Source organism: Ambystoma mexicanum, chromosome 10, assembly GCF_040938575.1.
Source record: "Ambystoma mexicanum isolate Mex_15411 chromosome 10, UKY_AmexF1_1, whole genome shotgun sequence".
In the NCBI taxonomy this organism is placed as follows: Eukaryota; Metazoa; Chordata; class Amphibia; order Caudata; family Ambystomatidae; genus Ambystoma; species Ambystoma mexicanum.
The window spans coordinates 1,578,227,560-1,578,250,618 of NC_090932.1; the positions used below are offsets into that span (position 1 = coordinate 1,578,227,560).

At 45.2% G+C, this 23,059-nt stretch overlaps 1 protein-coding gene across 1 annotated transcript in view; it reads right to left on the reverse strand.

Annotated features, from left to right (window-relative positions):
* Positions 1-694: 694 nt before the first annotated feature.
* Positions 695-23,059, reverse strand: part of LOC138493065 (solute carrier family 2, facilitated glucose transporter member 11-like) — a 190,337-nt gene continuing 167,972 nt past the window's right edge. Inside the window, exons 10-11 of the mRNA XM_069620290.1 lie at positions 18,277-18,404; positions 695-2,970 (exon numbers count right to left, since the gene is read on the reverse strand). Coding sequence (XP_069476391.1) covers positions 2,764-2,970; positions 18,277-18,404 — 335 coding nt within the window. The 3' untranslated portion in view covers positions 695-2,763. The remainder of the gene's footprint in view (positions 2,971-18,276; positions 18,405-23,059) is intronic.

Here is a 23,059-nt window from a genome sequence, read left to right on the forward strand (position 1 = left end):
GGCCAGGCTCACAGGTAGATAGGCAGGGATACAGAAAGACCAATCATCAGACTATTCTTGAGATAAATGTGCACACTCAAAATATGCTTCGAATATAAGTAAGGAGAATACAGGCAGAATACATGTGAGCAGTGCACATTCAGATTCTGCATCCACACGCAATGTGCACATGCACACATGCACAATGCTCAGGATGTATGTAAGCACAGACAATATGCTCTGAATAAGCTTAGATACAACGCCTAGCCTTTACATGAATATAAAGTCTCACATTCCCACACACCCTACACACCCTCACACACACATCACCCCTAATCCTGCTCACGCAAAAACTCTCAGACATACTAAACACAGTACCAATACATATTGGGAAACAAATAAACCCACAAAGAGCAGCAGACATATCACCCTCCAACACATCCATTACAGAAACTATAATTATAGGGAAACACACACACAATAAGCAAGACATGCACAAGCACTCTCTTTCGCTCTGTCTTTCAGAAACGTGAACACATAGAGACACATCAACAAAACATGGAATCAGAGTTTGCAAAGTCCCATAATAAGTGTGAACTTTGGTTAATAATATCTGTGATGGTCCCCATTACTTGTGACAGACCACCAAGCTTCAGTGGTATGTGCCTTTTCTCTTGACAATCACATTGAGTAGCACAACAACATTTAAATCTGGTTCCTTTATGTTCATGATGTGTGCCTATTTGACACAAAATGTAAAGGGTTTGCTTTTTTGTGGAACTCCACATTTCCTCATATATACTATCAAGCTGCATGTCTATGTCCGGCAAGCACAGCAGGTTAACTTGATTTTCTTTTGCTCCAATTCTTTAAGTGTTGGAAACACAGTTTAACAGCCCTGAGAGATGGACACCCCATTACTTTGCATCAAGGTACTTGGAGTCTTCCATTCATGATGAGGGAAACAAAACTATTAGGATATTCGTTTTGCATAACATATTGGTATAAGGATGTTCACGTTGTCAGGTGCATTTGTTATGTGATTCGTGTCCTCTCTATAAAACAGAGTATTACTAAAAAAAACATTAACACACATGTATTGCAATTACAGCTGTGAAAATATGTGGTCAAGTGCCTGCATAACAGATTTGGTTAAAATCTCGGCTTCACCACATAACTAAAGGGTGTAATCCTGTTAAAATCATTATACCTTACTGTGCCTAGCCTGCCAAAATAAGAGATCCCCAGAAATGGTTCAGTTCATAGCGTATGCTATAGTAAACCCTCAGTCATTGTTAAATAAACTATAGTCTTGCGTCATATGTAATAGAAATATAGTGACCATATTTTGCACACCACAAACCTATGTACCTCTTGGCTTACTCTTTGCAAATTCTTATAATGCTCATACTTATAAGGCCCTCAAGTATCAAAGACTGATGTCACTCACTGTGACGTCATTATGTGTGATTTCACTTGCAGTGGTAGTAATAAGTATGCAGGTTAAGCAACCTGCACATCTTTTGCCATACAGGTCCTCGCAACTCCTAGAACCATCCCTGACCACTTCACACAGTCTAGATGAGGGTCCAAAGTACAAAGACGACTGCATGTCAATGTGGAGATCTGATTGGTTGGGTGTTGTGGGAAAGACACAAGCCCATATTCCCACTGTCGTTTGTATTGGAAGAGGTTCAGTGAATGCTGAGAGGTGAACTCTGAGGTTTTGACCAAAGTGGAAGAGTAGCTTAAAGATTAGAGGGTTCAGTTGCCGCTATGGATGTCAGTGAGATATTTCTAAACCACCAGCCTAGCTACGAAGCAACAAAGCGCCACACAATGTGCTAGATTTGTACACAGTAAGGTACCTTGGCAGGGTTGGCCAAATTAGGAGCGTGAGGGGACCGTCTATCAGATGATTAAAAGTTCTATTGGAGGAATTCCTTGAACAGCAAGAGTTCGGTGGAATGGTGTTCCCGAATACCCGAGTGTAACAGAAAAAAAATAGCCTCTTGAGTTTTTCAGCCAGATAAGGCAACGTTTGAGTTGTCACAGCCTCCTATGCAATAGTGGCTGTTATAAAGATGTTCCCGGTGCCAACAAAGTTGGGGAGAATTGTTCCAATTTTTTGAGGCCTGTGATTAGTCTGGTACTGCTTCGAGTGGTTTGAGGGCTGCAGCAGGGATGCCCCCCATCCATGTGTCCAGAAATTGCAGAGCTGTCCTGAACTCAGAGACTGCCAAGAAGGCTTACATTTTGCAAGTGATGTCTAAAGAAATGGCTGCAGTCAAAGATGCAGTGCATTGTTGGGCTCATTGAGGAGAACTCCCAGAGGTTCCACAGGTTCCAGAGCGTCCATGTAGAGATAAGAGATGACTGGTTCTAAGAATGGAGGCTTGTGTGACTGGATGTCACATTAATCAGAAATGTCCCATCTGGGCCAGTTGGTGCTCATCCAGATGTGAGGTCCCCACAATTGCCTTTGCTTGCGGGGAAAACCCCAGGATCACTAAGTCATTTGTTACGGGACAAGCACAGGATCTGGTAGTGGCCCCGGGGTCAAAAGGATGATGATCCTTTTTTGATCCGACGTTACATGCTCCCCTTTGAGTTGCCAGTTTTAGGGGTCCACACCATTGTTACCTTCAGCTAGGATTGTGAATAAGGTAGCAGATATGTGGGTGCCAGGCTATCGAGGGTCAATCGAGGGTCATCAGCTCAGTACGGTCAATGGAGACCCTGCATGTCAGTGCTATACAACACTGTGATGCGTTCAAAACTGCTTCAAAATGTTGTGACTTCCATGTGCTCGAATGACATGGTCTTGGTGGCGCCATGACAGCATATCTTTCCACACTGCATATCTCTTAATTCATCTGTGATTTCTGTGATGGATTTACCCTTCGTCTCGGGTAGAACCAGAAAGAGAAATATCGATGCGATGATCAGGTAGCCCAGGAACAGAAGGAAGCAGAAGTGGCCCATGCTTCTCTGTAAAGAAACAGGAGAGAGAAAGACACCCACACGAGTCAGAGCAGTCATTATTGCGGGAGAATCTGCCACTATCCCATTTTTGGGCTACAGAAATCATGTAGGGCAACACATAGAGTTTGCAGCAGTATGTTTGTCTTTTTTGGATGCAACTGTAGAGATGAATTCACAGAAAGGTGTTATTAAAATATTCTGCAAACCAATGGATTGTAATAACCTATTACACAAGGTGCGTTTCTACCCTCTAAGCACACTAACACACATCTAGTCAATTTCTAAGGGTGACAGGGATTGTTTTTCAAGGAGGAGAAGGTTCAAAACATTTAGATGAGATGATACAAAGATACTTGCTTCATGGTTACTCCACCATGAGTTAAATCTAGCAAAAGCAAATGTAGACCCTGGGGCCAGGTAATCAAAGATTTGCACTGGTGCAAAAAAAGTGGAGCAAATTAATTTAGCACTAATTCTGCTGCTCTGATAATAGAGAATGGAGCAAACAAGTTCAGCCCCAATCGGTATTATCTAAAAACGGGGGGAAATTGGAGCAGGCTGTTTTATTTGCTATGTTTTCTGGGTAACATGAAAAGAAACGTAATAGACACCTTTAGTTGCATGCTATGCAGCAGATATAGTGCAAATAAACAGCCTGGGTAATGTTTGCCCTTGTGCAAACGTTTTTAGATCATACTTTTTTGTATTGGTACCGCTGATTCAAGATCAACTTTTCAATATTTTCTTGAATACACATCATAAATCTTTAAAAAATGTGTATGCTACCATAAAGTTAATATTCACAAATTACATCCGTTTCCCATAGATAATGTGGAATGTGACAAAATCTGTTTGCTCCATTTTACATTTCAGAGCATTTGGTCACTTTTTAGCACCAGTGCATATATTTGATAATCTGGCCCCTGGAAACAAGAGGCAAAAAACTCTACAGAGCAGCAATGAAAGGGCAACGCCTTTTAGTGCACGTTTCCAAATATTCCACACAGAGTTACAAAGTTAAAAGTATGATATGCAAACATTGGCGAACTTTTAGAACATGGCAGCAAATGAAGTACCTTATCCAACGGTCCCGCTGTTTTTGCTCACACTAGGAGTAAGAACTTGAAAAACCTTTTAGTACTTACAGATGGTGTAAAACTTAAGACCACTATTATAAGAGTTGATACCTTTTCATATTTTATTTGTACACATTACAGTTACATCACAAAAGGCAGTATTATATACCACCCATGCCCAGGCGAGAAGATCAGCATAACAGATTTCGCTACTTGTGAAATTGCGAACATCATTTATAGCATACGATGCCCTTGTGGTAAACGCTATGTTGGACAGTCACCCAGGAAGGCAATATCCCACGGGAGCGAGCACTGTTTGAATCTGCCAACACAAAACATGAAATACTTGGTAGCAAGACAATGGGCCTCATTACGACCCTGGCGTTAAGGGTTTAACGGCGCCGTAAAAGGTGTCGGCGCCGTTAAACCCTTAACGCCTGATCACGATGTCCCTTTGTGGGACCCGACCTTAACGGCTGGTACCGTTATTAGCGCCTTCCCCATTCCCATTGAGCCCTATGGGGCAAAAATGGGAATGCAGAAGGGCCATGGAGGAAGGGGGAATTACTGCCCCACCAACCTCGGAATGGGGTGGTAATTCCCCATTCCGCCATGGCAGACACCCGCATGGACCATGGTGCTAATAGCACCATGGTCCTCCGCCTGGGTCGTAATGAGGCCCAATAATTACAACCCAGGCGTTAAGGGTTTAACGGCGCCGTCGGCGCCGTTAACCCTTAACGAGGCTTTAAAATGCAAGGCGCTAACCCGCCTTGGTGCTAATTACGGCGCCGTAATTTACGGTGCCGTAATTAGCGCCTTCCCCACTCCCATTATGCCCTATGGGGCAAAAATGGGAATGGGGAAGGGTAAATGGGGAATGGGGATTTACCGCCCCACTCACCTTGGAATGGGGCGGTAAATCCGCCATCCACCATGGTGTAAACAGAGTTTACACCATGGTGGTAAAGTAGGGAACTTACCGCCTGGGTTGTAATGAGGCACAATGGGCCTCATTAGGACCTTGGCGGAGGTCCATGGCGCTATTGGCACCATGGACCATGGCGCTAAGTTGCCAACTCCGCCATGGGGGTTGGTGGACTTACCGCCCCATTCCGACCTTGGCGGGGCGGTAAGTCCCCAATCCCCATTTACCCTTCCCCATTCCCATTTTTGCCCCATGGGGCATAATGGGAGTGGGGAAGGCGTTAATTACGCCACCGTAAATTACGGTGGCGTAATTAACATCAAGGTCCCTTAGCGCCATGGATTTTTACACCTGCTAAAAGCAGGTGTTAGATCCGCCATGGCGCTAAGGGATCTCGTACTCAGGCGGTAAGGGTCGGCGATGTTTACGCTGGCGTAAACCCCTTACCGCCTGGGTCGTAATGAGGCCCAATGTATTGAACAAGCACAAATGGGTTTTCAAATGTTATAGGTAATACGGACGGATTGATATAACACCAACATTTCTCATTTGCCGGAACAAAGAAAATCCTTTTCAACAGAAAGACTAGATTCAGTACGGCCTGGCGGCATGCATGAAGAGTGTAACCTCAATTATTTACTGTGACGTGTACCCTATCACACTTGCATTGGTATATGAGCATTGATGAACACGTATTGCAGACATCAAAAATCATGTACAGTCTCATAGTACTAGTACAGTTTAGAGCACCAGTACTTGTAAGCCCAAGTATTTACTGTTCTGCTTATGCAAGCTGTCCATAGGAAGTAAACATTTTTAGTTGGTTTGTTTTTTACATTTACATCTAATTTATGACTTACAACTTCTCATTTCATGATTTTAAAAGTAATACATAGGGCCTCATTACACGGACGGCGGTAAGGGTTAACGGTCACCGTTAATGGCAACGGTGACCGTTAACCCTTACCGCCGTACTACGAGGTCCCTTAGCGGGTTGGTGCTCTAACGCCTGCTTTTTGCAGGTGTTAAAAACCAACCAGCTAAGGGACCTCGGAGCTAATTACGGCACCGCAAAATTGCGGTGCCGTAATTAGCGCCTTCCCCATTCCCATAGAGCCCTATGGGGCAGAAATGGGAATGGGGAAGGGCAATGGCGGAAGGGGGATTTACCGCCCCACCGACCTTGGGATGGGGCGGTAAATCCCCTTACCGCCAAGGCGGTGCCGGTAATTTACCGGCATGGTCCAGGGTGCTAATAGCACCCTGGATCACCGCCTTCCGTGTAATGAGGCCCATATTCTTATTTTATAATTACTTCCTGCAGTTTTCCCTGATAAAGAAGGTTTTTCCAGAATGCATTGGAATAACTTATTTGCTGGTATCATGATTAAAAAACATAAAACAAGAATTGATGTTTGATAATAAAAAAAATTATTGTTTCTGTTGCAAAGGGCTAAATAACCAAGTATTGAATATCTAGCTTCAGGTTTGTTTTTAATTTGTTTTTCTAATGTAATTTATAGAATTACCACCCAGGTCCACCCAGTTTCTGGTAAGGTCAACGCGGCCATATTTCTCTGTCAATCACTCCTGAGGTGCAAGAGAGTTTCTGGTGAAGGGCCAAATAGTAGTATGAACATATAAGTGTTGAGTTGTGTAGAGCCCACTGCCCAAATTCCCTGAGCCTACACTTTCTTTCTGTCTATCTTTATCTTCCCTTTTTTCTATCTCAAAGAAAAAAGGAGAGTATGAAATAGAGGAAGGAAAAGAGAGGTTGAGACAATAAGAATAAAAGAAAGGAAGAACAAAAAATAAGATAGACAATTTAAACTGGAAAGAAAGGAAGGGCTGGCTCTGGATTGGGCCCTGGGGTGCCTCCCTAGTTCTGTGTACACATACAGAATCAGCTTGTTTGGTCACTGACAAACCATGCCCACTGCCTTACTCCAACACTGCTGTAACACATGCACAAATTGTACTTGTTGTGTAAAATTAGCAATGCCTAAAAATTCTGTCTCAGAAAATATTTAGGGCCTCATTCCGAGTTTGGAGGTGTGGTAAAAAAGTGGTGGTAATTCTGTTACTGACCCTTTTTTTGGCAGTAACACAATTACTGCTGTTTTTACCACACCACCAAATTCTAGGATTGGAGGAAAAGTGGAGGATTTACCCCATCAACCAAAAACCCCATGGAGTCCCTTGCACTCCAACAACGTGGACTAACACCGCCCTACCACCACTTGTAATCCTGTGGTAAACCTATGGGACCAAGTGGCGGTAAGGGTAACCGATTTTGGCAATAGTTTGTCAGAAATACTACCGAATTAGGGCCAGACTTGGAATGAGGAATGAGGCCTTTTATTGGGAATGCAAATAAACTATAGGTAAATAATGTGGACTAAATATGTGCTAAACAACACTGTTATCTATGATGTTAATCTGAGCCAGTGCTGCATGTGTTAAACAGCGCTGTCATCAGTGCAGGTTGCCTGATCCGGCCCTGAATGTTTTAATAGCTGCAAACTATCAGAGAGTGTATCCAGATTATGATATCTGTACCTTTCCCTCAAGAGTGTTGGTGGAACTTTGGCTTCTTGCGGCAGTGATATGCAGCGAGGCAGGACGAGAAGTCACGGTGCTGCCAAAGGAAGCACGGTCCAGAGTGCATTCAAGGACTCACGCAATTAATTAACTCACATGGTGTAGCTACTGCACTCATTGAAGTAAGACCATAGGGAAGTAAACACATATAAAATGGATGCTGTTTGTTTATGTTAATGCCGGAAGTCTAGGCTTCCCCCACATAGCGGCCAAACTGTGGAACGCACTCCCTAGTGAGCTCAGAGCAGAACCGTCCCTCATCTTTCGCAAAACCCTCAAAACCACTCTGTTCAAAAAACTCCTCAGGTTCACCTAACTCAACAAGCAGAAAATGTAACATTACCCCTCTGCTTCCCAGGTATCCGCTAAGCTAAGCATGTAATTAACTTTACTGTATCTATTGTAACCACTATGCATACTATGGGCCTCATTACGACCCAGGCGGTAAGGGGTTTACGGCGCCGTAAACAGCGCCGACCCTTACCGCCTGAGTACGAGGTCCCTTAGCGCCATGGCGAATTTAACACCTGCTTTTAGCAGGTGTTAAAATCCATGGCGCTAAGGGACCATGGAGTTAATTACGCCACCGTAATTTACGGTGGCGTAATTAACGCCTTCCCCACTCCCATTATGCCCTATGGGGCAAAAATGGGAATGGGGAAGGGTAAATGGGGATTGGGGACTTACCGCCCCGCCAAGGTCGGAATGGGGCGGTAAGTCCGCCAACCACCATGGCATAAACGTAGTTTACGCCATGGTGGTAAAGTCACGGCCCAGGCGGTAACTTACCGCCTGGGTCGTGATGAGGCCCTATGTCCTGTAACCACTAAGCTAAACTGCTACATTGTAACCGCCAAGCGAAGCTGCTGCCTGCAACCGCTATGTACACCTCTTTCCTGTAACCAGCAAGTTCATGCCTAAGGGCTGTTGTGCGCTCTATAAATGTTAATAAATAAATAAATAAATAAATACATATGTTTGCCATGGGCTTCAGTTGTGACGTAGTGGCATGCTCATTACTCTGCATAGCTCTACGCAGAGGCCAGGTTGAGGTCGCAGTTGAATGGCTTCCTGGACCTTGGTAAGAGAATGTGTTGCCTTGAAATGTGGAAATAGCCCTCAGCTGGACCGGTCCTTTCTATCATGCTATCCTAGAGGAACTCTGCTGGATGTCTGTTAGGGAGATTGTCCTTATGTTATGAGACAGTTATAGGTCCTACATATACCATCCTAACTGGATGGGTGGTTTCCTCTGAGTATCCTAACTTTCCAAGGGGCGTTGTGGCAAAGGAGAAGGGCGGTTTAAGAATTAGAAAAATAAAGAGGCTATGTTGTCAAGCAAAATGGTTTTGCAATGTTAATGTTTATGTGAATGTATTATAAAATGGGCCTCATGGCAAGTTGGACAGTGCGGTAAAAATGTGGTAGTAATAGTGTTGCCATCTTATTAAGGGCGGAAAGTTGGAGGATTCAACTCGAGATCTGAGCTGGAGGTACATCTGTGGACTTTCCTGCCCATTTTCAGCACAATTACCGCGACGCAATTACCACCAAGGTAATTGCATCAAAAATGCCCCATTGAGTCCTATGGACAAAAACAAATGGGGAATGCACTGCCATTTGTGATCCGGCGGCAATACCGCCGGACCAAGTGGCGCTAACAGTAATTGCGCCGGGCGGTATTCCAGCAGATTTACTGCCGGGATACTGCCCAACTTGTGAAGAGGCCCAATGTGTTAAAAGTATGTGTCAAAATAAACTTAGTACATATGATTTATGCACCAATGGCTAAAACACATACAACCCGTTTATTTGGAGTGTAAGTGACAAAAGCATGTAGGATAGAAATGGAAAGGTCGCCATTCCTATCAATGCCCTTTAATTCATGCTTAAGTGCTGGGCACTAGTTAAGGAATATAATCAGTGTTCGCCAAGTTTACCGCTTGCTTCAGATGGCTACACCAGAGCACCGTTTCTGGAATGGAGCTTTCATGTAGAGGCTGCTCACATGGCTACAACAGAAACGCTTTCAATGTGATGGTGGTGAGATCAGCTGGGAGCTGAATTATGAAGTCCTACAAACACATACACATGTACATGTATGTATTAATCGAAACATAAAATATAATAATTGAAAACGTCCAAATACTTCCATTCACATGAACGGTCTGAATTTAAAACCACATTGTATTGCCCATAAGATTTGTTGGTCTGAATTCACACGAGGCACATCTTCTGCGTGGACATAACACCGGAAGTTTGCACTTTGTGCATCCTTACCCTGGTGCATGTGAGGGATGAATGTCTTTGCTTCTTCTGCATTTTCCTCGCCATACATTGGGCCTCATTACGAGTATGGAGGCAGCCATGCCCTTAAAAAGGGCATGGCTGCCTCCATACCGGGCTCCAAAACCGGGTTCTGTGAATGAGGAATTACCGGGTCATTCCGACCTTGGAGGACCCGGTATTTCCTCATGAACAAAACCATTCCCCATTCCCATTTGAGCCCCCATAGGGTTCAATGGGAATGGGGATGGAGCTAATGACGGGCCCCTTAATAAAGGGCCCGTTATTAGCTCCTTGGTCCCCTCGCGGGACCCGGAAAGGATGTCTGGTTTTACCAGACGTCTGTTCCGGGTCCTGCCAGGGGACCTCGTAATCAGGCATCCTGTAGTGAACGGTGCCGGTCCCATACCGGCACCCTTCATTACGGGAGCGCCTAAGTTATAATGAGGCCCATTGTGACTTTGGCCCTCATTACGACCTCTGCGGTAGCCAGGCCGCTATTGGCGCTATCCGCGTTCGTTCTTTTAGACCACAAATGACCTCTAGACACCTTTGACGACGCAAGTAACTGCTCACAGGAAAGAGTAGACTGAAGTCAAATGTGCTCTGGGGTGATGCCATTTCGGGGCCTGCCCCAATCTCTTGTGGTTGTGCCCCAGGTGGCCTGTTTATCACCTACTCTATTTAATATATCAAACCACTTTGGGTTCTCCTTGCCAATATTGGGGTATTCTTTACAAACGATGCTGCCGATACTCAGCTGATACTTCAGCTTGATAGGGAGAATGACATTGACACTGCTAATCTTTCCCTAGTCTATAATATGATTGGACATTGGATGACCACTCATTGGATTTGTCTCAATGGTAGTAAGACGGAACTTCTGAGCTTCGTATGCATTCAGGCCTGAGCTGAACTAGTCTCCAGAAATTCTAGTTTCAGTATTGAGGATAGTAACATCCCACACTTGGACAAGCAAAACCCCTGGGCATCTATTTTAAATCCTCCTTTAGTGCAGAGGCACATATTACCCAGGTGACAAAGAAAAAAAAGGCCAATATTATCTTAGGCTGCTTAGCCACATAAAAACCTTTCATCTCAGAGGATAACTGCATTACCATAGATCGAGCCAATATTTTGTCAATGCTTGAGTATTGCAATGCCCTCCTAGTAGGTGCAAATAAAGGATTTCTAAATAGACTCCAGGTCCTACAAAATGATGCTATACACATTATAAAAGTGGTTTCTCTGAGAGACTATGGGCCTCATTACGTGGTAGGAGGTAGCCATGGTGCTATTAGCACCATGGCTACCCCCTTACCGCATTCGGGTCTGGGTTCCCGAAATAGGGACTTACCGGGTCATTCCAACCTTGGAGGACCCAGTAAGTCCCCATTCCAGGAACCATTCCCCATTCCCATTCGAACCCCCATAGGGCTCAATGGGAATGGGGATGGAGCTAATAACGGTACTGCAATTTGCAGTACCATTATTAGCTCTAAAGTCCCTTAACGGGTCCCATCCATAACGTTGGTAAAACCAGGCGTTGAGGAAGGGACCCACTAAGGGACCTCGGAATAGGGTGGTAAGGGATTACCGGCACCGGTGACCTTACCGGTGCCGGTAATCCCTTACCACCTACCGCGTAATGAGGCCCTATGTCTCTTCCATCGGAGGAGATATACACTGGCTCCTGCTAACATTCTGAATCCAGTTTAAGGCAGCCACACTGGTCTGTAAATGCCTTCATAACAAAGCTCCTACATATTTGAAGGAAAGATTGGTCATTTACGAACCACAGAGAACTCTAAATTCAGGTAACTCTGCTCTCTTATATTGCCCCAGATTCAAGTGGACAAATGGTTGAGGCAGGTCCTTCCCAGTCATGTCTGGAACTTCCTGCTGTTGAAACTACAACAGGGAGCTCATCTGCCCTGTTTCTGCAAATCCCTTAAACACTTTACTGTTCAGCCAAAGTGTGCTTGCAATATGACCCTCCTAGAAATCCTGCTCTGTCCTGTCTGATTTGTTTGTTCTGCTGTGTGTTTGTGGGCGCTAATGCCTGTGGGTTTTCAGCATAATAGAAATAGATAGATACATAAATATGATCTGTGTTGTGGGCCTGCCATTCACACATGTGCCACATTTCCCAGCTTCACCCACAACTCCACAATCCTAATCCCGAGCAACCTGCCATGTGTCATGGAAGCATAACTGAAATATTGGGTACAGCCACTGGGTATGCACATGTAGGCACATTGACTAGCCTAGCTCATCCTACTATGCATGCATTTGGGTGACAGCATGCACAGGTGATGGGACACAGATAGGTAGTTTGGTTGGGTTACAAACGAGACAGGTTATAGTGAGCATCACTCTGTCAGGTGCCCTGCACCTGTCACCAGGCATGTGTCACATGAATTATTGAGTGATCTGTGAACTTTCCCTGCTAGGTGCCCCCTGCCCTGACCATTAACAGGCATGTTTACAACTAGTAGAGCAAACTGTGTCCTGTAGGAGTAGGAATCTAGACTCTGCATTTCAACATCTAAACTCTGCATTTCAACACCTAGACTCCACATTTCATCATTCACATTCACATTTTAGCAAGGGTTTGAACTTCAACTAGGGCTAAGGGTGTGAGTGCTAGGACTCAAGAGTATGAGTCTCGGCTGAATTTAAGTAGCTGTCAATGTTCAGAGCACATGATAGAGAATTATCACTTTGCTCCAGGATGGTCTTTTAATGTACTGAGCTGCACCGAATAAAATACTAACATACTAATTAACCCAACCCCATCTAACATGTAATTGATTCCCTTAATAAGATTTAGTGCAAATTGGACCATGAAATAAACAGGATGCAGATTGAGCCAATGCATAATTCTCTGAAAATGGGAAAGAAAAATGAACTTTAAACGTGCAGGCTGAATCTGCTCTGTGCACTAAGCTGAAAAATGTGAAGATCCATTCTACTAAAAACATGGCATTGTATTAGAGCAGGATGTGCAAGAAATAGTTATCCCTTTGCTATTCAGCAATGCAGCTAGCACAATACGAGGCACAGAAGACATCGAGTCATGTGGGTGGATCTGGTCAAGGGGAGGTATTTTTCTGGAGTGACAGGGGGTTTCATAAAAAGGGTTTTGAGGCAGAGTGGAGAGGCATTCCTCTTCTGGCACTGACTGACTAAGGAGGCAGATGGCTTGTGCTAGTCTGATTGCAGGCTGACTAATGCTGTGTGTCTCTCTCTTCTGGGTGGCCACCATTTCCCCTTAAATGGTATAATGGGTCCGGGGTTGCGGGGGTGTCCCCCACATCCTTTACATGGATTGCGGCGGCAAAACCACAGCCTTTTTGCCGCAATATTTTGTGTTCACGGCCATTTTTGCCGCGATTTTAACACATGGAACCTGCCTGAGCCCAGGCCTCTGCAGATACTGTTGTAAATGTAGAGGCATGCTCTCAAGTAAGCTGAGTATCCTCCTATTCCTGAGCCCAGGCCTCTGCAGATACTGCTGTGCATGCAGAGGCCTGCTCTCAAGCAAGCCAAGTATCCCCCCATGCCTTAGCTGCCTTAGCACAGCCCTCTGCAGATACTGCTGTAAATGCAGAGGCTTGCTCTAAAGCAAGCCGAGTATCCTCAGATTGCCTGACGACAGGCCTCTACAGATACTGCTGTGCACGCAGAAGCTTGCTCTCGAGCAAGACGAGTATCCTCCCATGCCTGAGCCCAGGCATCTGCAGATACTGCTGTAAACGCTGAGGCCTGCTCTCAAGCAAGCCAAGTATCCTCCCAAGCCTCTCGGCTTGATGGCCGCACCTCCTCATGCAAATCAGCCTGAGCTAGTTGGCTGCCTCCAACTCATACAACACATCATCCCGGGACTTTTGGACTTCTCCCAACATTGCCGCCAAAGAGGAACACACAACCAGTATTTACCCCCTCTCTCCTTTCTCTTCTGCCTTGGCTGCCTGAGTGGCTGACATTTTCACATTAATGTCAGTTAAGACACTGCTAGGAACAGGTGTTGGGGCAATGGGTGAAGTAGGAGGGAGAGGGACAGTAAATGCCTGTTCCCTGGTGGGGACTGATGTCAGGGTCCCTCTAGGGGTCCGACATGATACCCAGCAGGCTTCCGTACTTCCCTATGTTGCTCCATGGGTGTGGTGATGATCTTCTCTGCCACCACCATAATGTCTCCAATCCTCTTCGGCAGAGCATCAGAGTGGGCCATGGTGACCTTGTCTGTTGTAGTGACAGTGGTAGCAGTGTATTGATTGCCTTAACTGGGCAACTTGGCTGTTCTGCAAGTGGAGAGCCGGGAAAGAGTTGCAGTGATGGGATGGTGTCCCGCAGAGCTTCAGAGGCTTTCCTAGAGGAAGAGTCAGGCTAACATGGCCCCCTCCATGGGGTCTTCAGCATCACCGCTGTCTTCAGCTCCACCATCTCCATCATCAGGGTCCCCTGTGGGTGTGGTAATGGAGTCAGTATGTAAGCTACATGGAAGCATCGGAGCATGGGATGTATGCAAGTCACTTATGCCTTCCCCACATCAGTGTGCACGGTCTAATCCGCAATTTATGGTATGCTGCTGGAGTAACAGTGATACACAGAAATGGGGAAGTATTTGCATCAGCCTTGCATATGACTGACAGCACTGAATATGGGCAGTGCAGTGGGTTAGGCACTGTCCATGCACTGAGTGAGATTATGAAAGTAATGGGAATACGGCATGCATGTGTGCATAGGAGAAGGGCCGTGCAAATCACTACCTCCGAATGTTCCATGGCTTATATCCTTGGCGCTAATGTCTGTGTGGCAGGTTTCTGTAGCAGATGCATCCTCCCTTTGGGAATCGACTTCCTATATCCTACCAACCCCTGGATGATCTACTGCCCCGAGCTGTCATGACCATGCTGCGGGACGTTGCAGCCGTTAATGCACTCCACACAGGTCAGTGGTGTGCTGTCATCTCTTTGGTGGGCCTGCATAATAACAGGCAGACCCTCCAGCATGAACACTTTCACTCTGCTTGTCTCTTGCTGTGTCAATCTGGAAAAGTGAATACCCTTCATTTGAATGACAGACGTAACTTGATGGCCGAAGGCCAACCGTCTTATGCACAGAATTATAGAAATACAGACTGCTATGCTTGACGAACAAGCGGCCATTTTAAACGTAGCAAGAATCGCCATTTTGCTTGTTAACCATTGCTCATTGCTTTCTGTCTAAAACTGCTTTGCAGCTTGCAATTCTTGCGAATTCTGCTTACTCTGCTCAACTGTTAACATTGTTGTCTGAATATGAAAGGGCATGGTCGCGGGACTGAGGAGTTTGTTGAAACTGCTCATGAGTAGCCCAGAAAGGAATGCCCACACTCCCTCTCTGTAGCCTTGAGGGAGAGCTGCAGGGCATTTAATCATTTCACAGCTGCTAGCCAGTCTCGTACTGTGGTAGAATATCTTAGAATAAAGCAGCTAAAGGCTTGAATTATGTTCTTCTTACGGCCCCCCTTCGCAAAACCCTTTAGAGCATGTCAGCTCCCAGGACACGAATAGTACCTCATAGATTGCAAAGCTTGGAATGTGACTCTTCCCCCGTGTGCAGCTTGCTTCGAAGAACAGAACCACCGTGTTCTGTTCAACAACTAGAAGATGCTTCCGCACTTTCTAATTGCACATTGTTACTAGATAAGACATCGAAAGTGTCATAATTGTCAGACCCGTCGGAAATGTCCATCGTCATCCCGAGTTCAAAGAAACTTAATAAAGGGGGGTGTTAAACATGACATAGCTGATTGTATGATATGCATTTTGTATATATGTAACTGATGTACGTAATTCGCTCTCTTGCTTCCCTTGAGGTCTAGAAAACTCACGTCGCGGGGCGTGAGACCACAGTTGGCCAATTGGGACTATTTTTGCTTGCAATAAACCATAGCATTGGGAATTTGAACCTCGTGTCGAGCACATCCTTTCGTGTATGGTTATTGCCTTGTTTCCATATCGCGAGAGACACCTAAGGGGCCCCTTTCAGCTGAATGATCGATGAACTGCATGTAGCTGAGCACAGCCGGTGTGGGGAGACATTTTTCATGGATCATGCCAGTGCTGCTCTTGACCTGCACCTAGGTTGCCCCTGCATATCAGTGCCTGACATTTTGCAACAAGGCTGCAATGGTTGGATATGACATCAGTCTTTTCTTTATCTAACCACCCGTGTGTCTCTGCAGGTATGGATGCAGATGTTTGATAACCTAGCTTTGCTTACCCTGCCCCCTGCTCTGTGTCAGCAGCCAGACTGTTGAGTTGGATTGAGGCCATACTTTTGAGAGGGGGCTGCAGCGCTCCGTATGATCATGTTGATAGTGCAACATAGGATAGCTGATACATGTGTCAGACATGTGTCAGACAGATCAAGGCAACAGCGTGCAAGGAGGTTATGTATTGGATCAGTAAGTGATGGCATCATTTGTGTAGATTGACATGCTGCGATTTCACATCTCCATTCTCATCCTGCAATGCATGTATACACCCATTTATGATTTGGTGTGGAGCCTGGTATGATGACACAATTAATGGCAGGCATCTCTTGAGAAGTCTCACACTGTTTTTTTTTCTACATCCACATAGTGTGGAAGCATGCGTACCAACATGTGCAACATGCACACATGCTTTGCATATCCAGGGCACATCTGTGTTTGGAAAGTGGATTGGGGATTGCCACAGAATTATGTTAACGCAATGTGGGGCGTTACGCTGTCTGTCATTTGGTAAAAGGTGTTGGCTTGCAATAAAGTATAAATCTTTTCATACCTGTTCTCCTTGCCTCTCTTCATTGGAATAATGGTGTTGCAACAACACACAGAATGAGTGGCAGCATAGTGCCACCAACCAAGGTGGTTGGTCTATGCACCCCAACAATTAAGGAATTATATCCAGGTAGGTACTGGTAAGTGAGACATCCTCTGGTACTTCCTCTACAAAGCAGCCCCCAGCTCTGACATGCATGGAATGTTCCAGAATGTACATACCCATGACATTCCATGTGACATCACACTCAGCTTTCATGTCACACCTATCACACATAACACATAACTTAACAGAACAGCCAAGAGCTGGAGGTAGATCAGGCCCCCCACCAGCAAATAAATGCCAGAATTACCAGCACCAGTAATTCCTTCAATCCCCGCCATGGAGTCCTATGGAACAGAAATGTTCCCAGCGTGTTCGCTCTCAGAAACGGAAGAAAAAGAAGGTAAGTGGGGTTGGGAGGGAAGGGAGGGGATTGTTTGGGCTGATGGGGGTGGTGGTGTGGAATACACTTACCCGAATCCCCGGCGGGGGAGGATGGCAGCCTCCAGCCCTGCAGAGGCTGGGAACAGGGATTATCCTGTTCCCAGCCTCCTCATTGGATGAGGGGCTGCCACACCTCCCCACCGGGGAAGTGAAAGAAGCAAAAGCTTTGAGGGATTCTGTGTGGGGTAGGAACCAGGCGAGGGCCAATCAGATTGTCTGTAACATTCTGATTGACCCTTGCCGGGTACTAATGTAAATTACTGACATTGTTCAGATGGTTTTGAGGTTTAGGTAGTGTTCAGTGCTTAGGCTGTGCACGTATAATGTCACCATTCCAAGATGACTGTTTTTTTGCGCACTGATGGTGTATGGAAAATGATATAGAATAGACACTATGATAGGATTTTCCCAGGGATATAACTTGTATGTACACTTTCTATGTTTGACTTGGACGAAGCCCATGTTGGGTGAAACGCATTGTCAGAGGGGGCCCTTCTTCTCCAATGCTTGCACAATAAAATAATATTTGGATAAGGCATGTGTGTCTGGAACCTCTGATTGCTGCCAGAAGCTTCCGTGGGAATGATTTTACGAACTAGTGGTCTGCTCTCATTTTGGCGTGCACCTTCACTGCCCTGATCTATGGCTCAGTTCAGCTCAAACGCTGAGTGCGTCACTTTTTGGACTTTGGATTTCTAGATGGTGTGTACTTCTACTGCTGCTGCATTGTTTACAAGGCATGGTCAAGTGCTTGAATATTTCCAGCAAGTTTTTCAATGCTAATATTAAAGATGGAAGACTTTCAAAAAACGAACAGCATCTTCAAGAGTTCTCAGTCAACATCTGCAATCACAACTTCTCATTCTACATCGGCAATCAAGAGTTCTGATTCTACATCAACAATCAAGAGTTCCCATTCTACATCAGCAATCAAGAGTTCACATTCTACATCAGCAATCAAGAGTTCTTATTCTTCATTGGCGATCAAGATTCACCCTGAAGTCAACACTCTAGTGATGTTGTTTTTAGGTCGATCGTCATGTTCGAAACAAGGATACCTTTCATTATATAGCTCTATGGGATTGTGCGGGACATTCAGTCATGAGATTGAACAACTTACCACAATGTATGGGAAGATTAGCCCAATAACGTAAAGCGCCAACCAGTTCAGAGAGCTTATGAGCACAAACCCACTGGGTCTTGCTGCCTGGGTGAGAATCTCGAGGCAGATTGAGACCATTACTCCGGCTGTTTAGGAAAAACAAAGACAACATTCGGTAAACAAAGAGCAGAAAACGCAGGATCCCACCAACACCAGAACTCTAGCATCTTCACGAATCATAATGTTAGCACAAAGCTTTCAGGGCTAAGGCAATCAATTGGGCAGATTGTGGCCATTATCCATGGTACATGCCTGTGTTCCAATTGTTCTTGCCCCTTCCCCTTTGCCTCTAGTCTACACCTGCTGCTCTCTGGTACCCATTCCATTTTCCCATGGGCCAAAGTTGAAATCCTCACTTAGCTGACTCCACTCCACCACCACTACCATCTCTGGTAAAATGCTTGCCAACCATGCATATAGAAGATGGGATCCCCTCAACTCCGCATCTCCTGTCTGCTATTTTCCTGGTAGACCACTTAGTTGTAAAACAGGCCACTGAATATCGTGACACGGTGCTTATGGCCACATTGCCATGTTTTCTGGGCCTTACAGAGAGGTAACAGCCCACCGTCCAAGTTAAAGGCCCTGGCTATGCTCATCATAATTAATTCAGGCAGCAAGCACTTACAACAATGTACAGCCCACCAAAAAGTATGGCCTTATTAAAGATAAATATGAACATTCACTGTATCAAATTTTAATATATGCAGTTTGATGATTGGATTCAAACTAGAGAAACATGTGACACCTACAGAGATTTTAGAGATAACCCATTTGCAAACAAACTTTGGTGATTGTGAACCATCTCTAATTCGATCTCCATCTATTGCACTTCGATCAGCCATACTACGATTTAGACTAAATCTATGGCCTACCCGATCAGTAATGGCTAAGCAAAAACGTATTCCCTCATCTTTAAACTTCTGTCGATTTTGTGGAAAAGTGGAAGCTGAGGAAACCTTGCGACACTTGTTTATGGAGTGTCCTTGGGTGGGGAGAGAGCGAGAAGTTTTTTTATATAAACATTGTCTACAATATGAAACTCTCGAACAAGAAGAGAGATGGAGTTTTTTCCTCTCAACCAAACGATTATCTGTGTATATAGCCATAAAAAGGTTTTTAGAAACACTACCCAATTCAGAATAATGTCAAAATATAGATGTTGATAATTGCACTGGAAGAAATCTGTTCTCTCTTTCATACATTTTATTTGTGATTTGACTTAATTAGGTACAAAATGAATTGTGTACAATAATTGTTTTATTCTTCTGATAATATAAAACATGTATGTGAGGACTTATTATTGTATGTGACAATTGGTGCATCCTTCTCTTGTTCGTTTGTCTGTTCCTTTTCTCTTAAGTTGTAAAGTTGATAACTTTTAAATTAAAAAAAAAAAAATATATATATATATATATATATATATATGCAGTTAATTTTGTTATGATATTTAGAAGACTATTGTTGGGATGCACGTACAGCATCCCAGCCAGGCAAAAATGTTCAGGTTGAGGTTGCCGGGCAAATATGGAATGACATACCATTGACAGTAAAAAAAACTTGTCTAATCACTTGGTGTTCAGGAAAGCGCTAAAAACACTTGTGTTCTAGTCTTCCATTGCTTTTGGATGATGGCTACCTCCTCACGCTCGAGCGCCATGATAACCCTGCATGACCATGCACTGTACAAATTTCATTAACATAACATAACATTCTTTGGACCACAAGTCCCTATGATGTGGGGCTTCTGAAATGAGTGGGGAAAGTGAAGATAAAGCTGAAACTAGGAGTAATTTTACCCAGAGTCAAACAATACCCACTATCCAAAGAAGCAGATGAGGGCATTTATGAGAGAATTGCAGCACTAGTGGAGCGAGGCATTCTAATACCATCACCATGCAATACTGCTGTGTACCCAGTTAAGAAAGCAAAAGGGGAGTCATGGGGTTTTATCGAGGACTTGCGTCCCCTTAGTCACATTGTAGAAGCAGAGTATCCTCTGGTTCCGAATTCGGCGACAATTTTGTCTAGCATTCCGGTGGAAGTTGACTATTTCATGGTCATAGACTTGAAGAATGCCTTCTTCCCCATACCACTACACCCAGACTCACAATACTCGGCTTCCTTTATTTAAAGAAACCAGAAGTGGAAACATACAAGACTTCCTCAAGGGTACTGTGAGTCACCCTCCATATTCAATAGGGTCCTCCAGATGGACCTAGGCAATGTACAGATGGAGAGCACAGTCATACAGTAGGTAGACAACATTTTGATTTGCAGTGCGACAAAAGACCAGTGTAGAAACGACTCAGTGCACATGCTGACAGCGTTGGCTGATCAGGGATTCAAGGTGGACAAAGCAAAACTACAGTAGTGTCAGAAAGAGGTACTATACATTGGCCATATGATCTCCCAAAATAGCTGACAGGTGACTCCAGAAAAGGCGGGGGCAATACGCAGGACAGCAAAATCCACGACAGTGAGAGAGATGCAGCAATTCTTGGGGTTTTTGATTGATTGATTGTTTATTTGTATAGCGCCTATACACAATGTGTTTCAAAGCGCTTCAAGGAGGGAGGGAACATGGGAGAAACAAATTACATTCTTACAAGTCCTTGAAACAATTCAGAATGTGAAAATAACTATCGTACTAGGCCTGGCGACATTTCTGATAGTGCAAGTGCTGTAACATTTATGGAGGGGAGAGGGAGGGAAAGAACATGAGAACAAACAAGCAGTAACATTAATGCATGATGACAATTGATGTAATGCAAGTGAAAAACAAGAGGAAGGGGAGGATGGACAGACAGGCTGCTATCAAAGGTCAAGGGACACATGATAGGAGTAAGTGCCAATGGCATGAGGGACAGAAAGAGGGGGGAAGAGGGGAGAGGGGTGATAGAGGGGCGGACAGGACATGCAGCCATCAAGCATGTCTAAGCAAGGATATGAGGTAGCAGAGTGCAGAGAGGGAGAGAGACCACACCAAAGGAGAAACAGGGGAGAGAGGCCAAGAGGGTCATAAAGACAAATAACAGGGGAGGTGCATGGGATATGGATGGGTAGGAGAAGAAAAGGGAGAGAGGAGGAGAGGGGGCAAGGGGACAATTCAGATGGGGAGGGGGGATGAGGGGAGCAACACGGAGCATGGAGGGGGGTGGGTGGACAGGGGAGCAACACGGAGCATGGAGAGGGGGGTGGGGGGACAGGGTAGCAACACAGAGCAGGGCGGGTGGGGGGACAGGGGAGCAACACGGAGCATGGCGGGGGGTGGGGGGACAGCCGAGCAACACAGGAGCATGGAGGGGGGAGTGGGGCAGGGGAACATCGGAGACACAAAGGGGAAACAATGGAGCATGGAGGGGGGATGGGGGACAGGGGAGCAACACGGAGCATGGAGGGGGAGTGGGGGGACAGGGGAGCAATACAGGAGCATGGAGGGGGGGTGGGGTAGGGGAACATCAGAGACACAAAGGGGAAACAACGGAGCATGGAAGGGGAGAAGGGGGACAGGAGAACATCAGTGACACAACGTGGAAAAAACGGAGCATAGAGAGGGGTGGGGGGACAGGGGAGCAACACAGGAGCATGGAGGGGGGGTTGTGTAATTACTGCAGAGAATGGGTTTTTGATTATAGCAGTTACACCAGGCCTTTACTGGGTGCTCTGAATGAAGCTCAAAAGGGACACAAGATATTAAAGTTGACATCAGAAATAACTGAGGCATTCGACGAGCTGAAAGAAGCAATTTGCACAGCTTAGGGATCCCAGAATACAAAAAGGATTTATTTTTATTCTCACACACCGTTGGGGTGGTAATTAAAGCAGTACTGACACAGAAGATAAGTTTGGGGCACAAGTCAATAGCCTACTACAGTGGGAAACCTGGCCCAGTTATGAGAGGACACTATCCTTGTGAACAATCTTTGACTGCTGTCGCATTTGCAGTGGACAATTCAGCAGGTACTATCAGGGGGTGCAGCACCACTTCATGTGGAGCATACCCTCTTTGCGATACTAGAGAAACCAAAGAGCACACTTACTACACAGAGCATCGGGGTATGAGGTGTTGCTATCAAACCCATCACTTAAGGTAGTGAGATGCAGACTCATTAAACCAACAACTTTTCTTGCCGATATCCGGCAGGATGGTTATTACGCACATGACTGCACAGAAAACATCCAGGAATTCAGTGCCACCCGTACAGTACAGGAGCACTCACTTGAGGGGGGAGACATGCTTTATATTGACGGTTCTTCGACAATTGACCAGGCGGATGGGGCCAGACATACAGGAACTGCAGTAGTGAGGTTGAGAGAGGATCTAACAAGTGAGGTAGTGGTCAGTGTTCAAATGTCATAATATTATTCAGCACATGCAGCAGAATTAGTGGCCTTAATATTGGCATTGGAACACATCGGGGGAAAGGGTGTGCCAATATACTCAGATTCTGCATACGTGATGTCAACATTACACTCAGGACTGTCACGATGTATGAGGAGGGGCTTCAGGAGGGAAGACGGATCGCCAGTGCAGCATGCAATTTATTATGCAGATTAATTGAAGTTATACAGTATCCCACGCAGATAGCCATAGTGAAATGCCACGAACACACACGAGCAGAAGATCCTGTCTCAAGGGGAAATGAAGTAACATACTCAGAAGCAAAGTGCACCACGTATTTTGTAGAGCTCCTAGAAATTGAGACTTTGTCACATGCCCATGACTATGCATGGACAA